Source organism: Protobothrops mucrosquamatus, unplaced genomic scaffold (assembly GCF_001527695.2).
Source record: "Protobothrops mucrosquamatus isolate PMUCROS unplaced genomic scaffold, P.Mucros_1.0 scaffold2008, whole genome shotgun sequence".
NCBI classification, from domain to species: domain Eukaryota; kingdom Metazoa; phylum Chordata; class Lepidosauria; order Squamata; family Viperidae; genus Protobothrops; species Protobothrops mucrosquamatus.
In genome coordinates this window covers 145,711-152,042 of record NW_015388121.1, presented here as the reverse complement: position 1 = coordinate 152,042, position 6,332 = coordinate 145,711, and the positions used below count along the sequence as shown (strand labels likewise).

General features: G+C 45.8%; 1 protein-coding gene across 1 annotated transcript in view; it reads left to right on the top strand.

The window, feature by feature from the left end:
• Positions 1-1,149: 1,149 nt before the first annotated feature.
• Positions 1,150-6,332, top strand: part of TM9SF4 (transmembrane 9 superfamily member 4) — a 38,025-nt gene continuing 32,842 nt past the window's right edge. The window contains exon 1 of the mRNA XM_015823840.1: positions 1,150-1,170. Within this exon, the coding sequence (XP_015679326.1) occupies positions 1,150-1,170 (21 nt within the window). The remainder of the gene's footprint in view (positions 1,171-6,332) is intronic.

The window sequence follows — 6,332 nt, the reverse complement described above, 5'->3', positions numbered from 1 at the left end:
TTGCAGGAATTGGGTAGGTCTAGTTTAACGAAGAGAAGGACGAGGGGGGACATGATAGTAATGATCCAGTATCTCAGGGGCTGCCCCAAAGAAGAGGGAGTCAAGCTATTCTCCAAGGCTCCTGAAGGCAGGACGAGAAGCAACGGATGGAAACTAACCAAAGAGAAAAGCAACCTAGAACTAAGGAGAAATTTCCTGACAGTTAGAACAATTAACCAGGGGAACAACCTGCCTCCAGAAGCGGTGAATGCTCCAACACTGGAAGTTTTTAAGAAGAGACTGGACAGCCATTTGTCTGAAATGGTATAGGGTTTCCTGCCTGAGAAGGGGGTTGGACTAGATGACCTCCAAGGTCCCTTCCAACTGTATTATTATTATTACTTAACAACTGTGGCAAAAAAGTCGTAACATGAAGCACTAAATAACTGATAAGCCACAGTGGCCGAGTTCATACATTAAATGAGGGGTCCCCAACGTCGGCAATTTCAACTTGCAGAATTGGCTCGTTTAACGACCACAGCGCTTGCTTAACGACCGCAGCAGCCACTTAAAAGTCGTTTCATCCAAAAGGGCACCACGGGCATGGAAAAAATACATCTGTACTGGAGAAGATGCCCCTTAAAGCTTGATTCTGATGATTGTCTACCATTAAGCCAATATTGGCTCTTGATAGCCCCCCCAATTTTCTCCTGTGAAAAGTCCTTTAAAAACCTCCTGGGGAGGGCGGTTTCCAGCACTGCCCTTAAAAAAGATGGCGCCCGCTCTCCACCTCCATGCATGAAGATGGCGCCTTGCTACCTTGCCCGCGGTAGAAATGGCGCCGCCGCCGCCGCCGCCGCCACCGTGAACTGGCCCGCACCAAAAATGGCGGAAAAAGCCCCACTCCGCCAGCAACCAAGATGGCGAGAAGGGCAAAAAAGACGCGGAAAAGGCCCAACGCTTCTTTTTCCCAAACCCCTCTCCGTCCTTTCCCCCCGAGGGCTGCAGCTGCTAGCCCGGACTTTCCCGGGCGTGGTGGGGACGAGGAAGGGTCTGAGGACCAAGCCAGATCGGGCTTGGGCCTTTCAAACGCCGTCACCATGGCGACCGGCGGCCTCGGCCAATCGCAAGCCACTTCCGGCGACGTCGGCGCCGACACGTGGATCCAAGATGGCGGCCTCGAGGGCTCTGGTGAGCGGGGCGCCGGCCCTCGGGCCCTGAGGGGGAGGTCGGGGGAGGGACGGGGGTCTCGGGGAGGCGTGTAAGCCGCCCCCTCCTCACAGGGGTGGCCCGAGGGTCTACTGGGGGGACTGTTGGGGGGCTGTTAAGACACGGGAGGGGGGCTGAACTCTTGGCTAGGTCCCTTCTGGGACGGGCAGGTAGTCCTCGACTTACAACCGTTCGTTTAGTGGCCGTTCGACGTTACAGCGGCGCTGCAAAAAAAAAAAGGGGACTTATGGGCACGGTTTTTAAAAAGTGGGGGGTCCCTGCTTGGGTGTCAGACTGGGTTTTCCCCCCCCCCAGATGGATTCTCACCTCTTTTTTAGCACAAGCTCTATATTTTGATTGATTGATTGATTGATTATCTGTGCCATCAAATCACAGTTGACTTTTGGTGACACATCTATAGATTTTTCTCCAGCATGATCTGTCTCCCACCAGGTCCTTCAGGTCTTCCGATGGTGCCCTCACCACCACTGTAACTTGAGTCCATCCACCATGATAATAGTAATAATAATAATAATAATAATAGTAGTAGTAGTAGTAGTAGTAGTAGTAGTAGTAGTAGTAGTAGTAGTAGTAGTAGTAGTAGTAGTAAAGTTGGAAGAGACCTTGAAGGTCATCTACTCCAACCCCCTGCTCAGGCAGGAAACCCTACCATTTCGGACAAATGGCTGTCCAGTCTCTTCTTAAAAACTTCCAGTGTTGGAGCATTCACAGCTTCTGGAGGCAGGTTGTTCCACTGGTTAATTGTTCTAACTGTCAGGAAGTTTCTCCTTAGTTCCAGGTTGTTTCTCTCCTTGATGAGTTTCCATCCGTTGCTTCTTGTCCTGCCTTCAGGGGCTTTGGAGAATAGCTTGACTCCCTCTTCTTTGGGGCAGCCCCTGAGATACTGGAACGCTGCTATCATGTCCCCCCTCGTCCTTTTCTTCATTAAACTAGACATCCCCAATTCCAGCAGCCGTTCCTTATATGCTTTAGCCTCCAGTCCCCTGATCTTCTTTGTTGCTCTTCTCTGTACTCTTTCTAGAGTCTCAACATCTTTTTTACATCGCGGTGACCAAAACTGGATGCCGTATTCCAAGTGTGGCCTTACCAAGGCATTGTAAAGTGGTATTAACACTTCACGTGATCTTGATTCTATCCCTCTGTTAATGCAGCCTAGCACTGTGTTGGCCTTTTTGGCAGCTGCAGCACACGGCTGGCTCCTATTTAGGTGATTGTCCACTAGGATTGTCCACCTTGGTCATCCTTTTCTTCTTCTCTTCCCTTCCACTTTTCCCAGCATCACGTAATAATAATTAATAATAATAATAAAGTTGGAAGGGACCTTGGAGGTCATCTTGTCCAACCCCCTGCTCAGGCAGGAAACCCTATACCATTTCAGACAAAATGCTGTCCAGTCTCTTCTTAAAAACATCCAGTGTTGGAGCATTCACCGCTTCTGGAGGCAGGTTGTTCCACTGGTTAATTGTTCTAACTGTCAGGAAGTTTCTCCTTAGTTCTAGGTTGCTTCTCTCCTTGATTGGTTTCCGTCCGTTGCTTCTTCTCAAAGGAACTTGGTCCTGACATTGATTGATTGATTCGCCATCANGCTGTCCAGTCTCTTCTTAAAAACATCCAGTGTTGGAGCATTCACCGCTTCTGGAGGCAGGTTGTTCCACTGGTTAATTGTTCTAACTGTCAGGAAGTTTCTCCTTAGTTCTAGGTTGCTTCTCTCCTTGATTGGTTTCCGTCCGTTGCTTCTTCTCAAAGGAACTTGGTCCTGACATTGATTGATTGATTCGCCATCAAGTCAGTGTCGCCTTTTAGCAACCAGATGAATTTGATTTTCTCTAAGATGAACTGTCCCCAACCAGGTCCTTCAGGTCTCCTAATGGTGCCCCCACCACCACCACTGCCTGCTCTTATATACTGTTACCCTTGATTATGTGCCATCAAGTACGAAGTCATAGTTGACTCTTGGTGACCACAAAGGTAGATTTTTTTTTCCAAAGTGAAAGTCCACTGTGACCAACCTCTTACAGTGCCCCCATCACCACAACTCAGTCCATTTGCTGCTGGTCAGTCTCTTCTTCATTTTCCTACTACCTTTGTCAAAATTGTGGACTTCTCAAAGGGATGGTCTTGACGCTGATTGATTATGTGCCGTCAAGTCACTGTCACCTCTTAGCAACTATATGGATCAATGTTCGTATCACCTTCTCCAGGGTCTTCATATTGATTCATTGATTATTTTCCACTATTGTCTCTTAGGAACCACATAGATAGATCTTCTCAAAGACAGATTCTCCAAGACAATCTGTCTTCAACTAGTTCCTTTAGGACTTCCAACAGGGCCACTAGTAACGGAGTCCCTCCACCTCACTGTTGGTCACCCTCTTCTCTTTCCTTCCACCATTCCCAACATTGTATAGACTTCTCCAGAGACTGAGGCCTTCTGACACTTCACATGGGTACAGCAAACAATCTTAGTAAAGATTTAACATTGTTAAAATAGGTTATTTTTATGTTTCCAGTTATCTTTGTTGGATATGTTATGATTACCTATCTGAATGTACATTGACAATGTGTATTCATCTCATCCCAAATATTCTTTTTTTTTTTAACTATTACCATCTAGCAGACAGTACAGGATAATAAAAAAAAACACAAATAGGCTGAAAAATAGTTTTTAATCCCAGAGGTGTAACCATATTAAATACCACTGTATAGTGCCGGGGTAGGCAACCTTGGCTCTTTTATGACTCGTGGACTTCAACTCCCAGAATTCCTGAGCCAGCATTGGCTGGCTCAGGAATTCTGGGAGTTGAAGTCCACGAGTCATAAAAGAGCCAAGGTTGCCTACCTCTGGTATAGTGCAACATTGAAGTGCAATATTAGGGGCAGCGCAGTGGTGAATAGAATGTGAAGGATGTGTGTGTATAATGTATGTTCTTATTTGTGGTTTTTACTTGTGTGTAGTGTGCACTGTGGACAGCACTTAATTTCATTGTGAGTTCCACACTGACAATAAAGATATTCTGTTTCATTCCATTCTATTTTATTCTATTCTATTGGATTCCTCATGGTACATTATTTATATTATCTGTAAGTTTAATACTTTCAGCACTATCTTTTATTCTCTTTTAAATTGTCATCTCTTCTAGAGTCTTTAAGAGAGATGAATGATTGGCATTCCCTAAACTTTATTCTTATAAATTACTCATATCCAAAAGTGGCTGATTATTACATTGGTTCCCCCATCCCTTATTTTAGACAAATTTATTGTGACTTATTTTAAGGTGTTCTTTTTTGACTTTTACGTCTGTGGTGGGTAGAATGTATGAGGATCTTTTTGCAGACGCCTGTTAAAGCAATTGGCATTTCAGCAAGATTACCTGTGGCTTTTATATGAAAAGTGCAAGTTGGAAGTACTCAAAATATCCAAGTGCAGTTTGAATAGAGTCATGTCCTACAACTGGGATGGACAGTCTTTTAGGGGTTGGTAAGGGAAGAAAAATTCTCATTTTTCCTCTTTTCCAAGCCACAGAGGATGTGGTGGTGACACGATAGAAAAAACGGTTAAAAAAAAGTTGGCCTTTGAACATTTCGGTGGCATGGGAAAGCTACATCCTGCCACAGATTGCTCAGTGCAATCTGGAGCTTTCCACTTGGAATGAAAAATTCCACAGGAGCAGGAATGAAGAAGTACGTATTAAAGATGTGGAAGTCTTGTCAAATCAAACCACCCACATTTATTTTGTGAAGATTTCTGGTCTGGAGAATCACAAAAAAAACTAATGATCTATTCCTGGAAGCAGGCTTATGCACAAGTTTCTAAATTAAATCAGTCATCTCAACCTTTGAATTGGTTTTTCATGGATGGAAGGAAAAACTGTTGTTTTTCTTTGGTGTTTCTTGACTTATAACCATTTGTGTAGTGGCTGTTCATAGTTGCAACGGCACTGGGGAAAAAAAGGACCATTTTCCACACGACCGTAGATCACATAATTGAAATTGGGATGCTTGGCAATTGGCTCATATCTATGACGGTTCCAGTGTCGTGTGATCAGATCAGTGTGGGAACTCAGATTCACTTAACAACCAGGTTACTACCTTAACAGCTGCAGTGATTGACTTAACAGTGGCAAGAAAAGTTGTAAAACCAGCAAAACTCAATTAACAGCTGTCCTGCGTGCTCAGTTGTGGTCGTACGTTGAGGACTGCCTGTGTTCTTTTGGGGTTCTGCATTGGTTCCACTCCTTCCTACCGTGTTTTCCCCCAAATAAGACCTAACTGGAATATAAGCCTTAGTGTGATTTTTCAGGATGCTCATAATATAAGCCCCACCCCAAACATAAGCCCCAGTTAAGATCGTCAGACAGACGGACGAATTTAATACCGTATTTCCCCCGAAAATAAGACCTAACTGGAAAATAAGTCCTAAAATTAGCAAAAAATAATATAAGACCCGGTCTTATTTTCAACGAAACACAGTAGGCAGGCGGTTCCAGTTTGAATGAGTGAGAGCAGTGGTCCCCAACCTGTGGGCTGCTGGCACATACCCCCTCATTGTGCTAGCGCCGTGGCCGCGGGGCGCAAAAACAGGACGCTACGCCACAGAGCGCAAAAACGGGCCGCCGCTGCGCCTTAGGACGCAAAAATGGGACAACGTGCTTCGGGGCACAAAAACGGGACATCGCCACATCGCAGGGCGCAAAAACGGACGCCGCCGTTCTTGTGCTGCGCCACACAAGAACGGGGCAGGGCTAGTGAGTATCACGCAGGCCTAGCCCCGCCCCATTTGTGGCGCACGCACGTGCTCGCAGCCCCATGCATGCGTACAAACGCATGTAAAATGCTTCTTCCTTTTCCTCCGGTCTGCCGACAAAGGTTGGTGACCTCTGAGTGAGCGGAACAATCAAGTCAGTAATAACTTCATGAGGTGCTTTACGACCCCTCCGTGGAAGTCCAGATTGCTGTCAGGTATGAGGAATCAACAGTAGCCCAAGTAGTCCTCGAGTTACGACAGCAACGGAGCCCAAACTTTACGGCCGTGTGAAACATTTGTTAATCTGACGACTTTTTTTTTTTTTGCCCCAGTTGGTAAGTGAACCATCGGCTTTGTTAGTAACCTGGTTGTTAAGCGG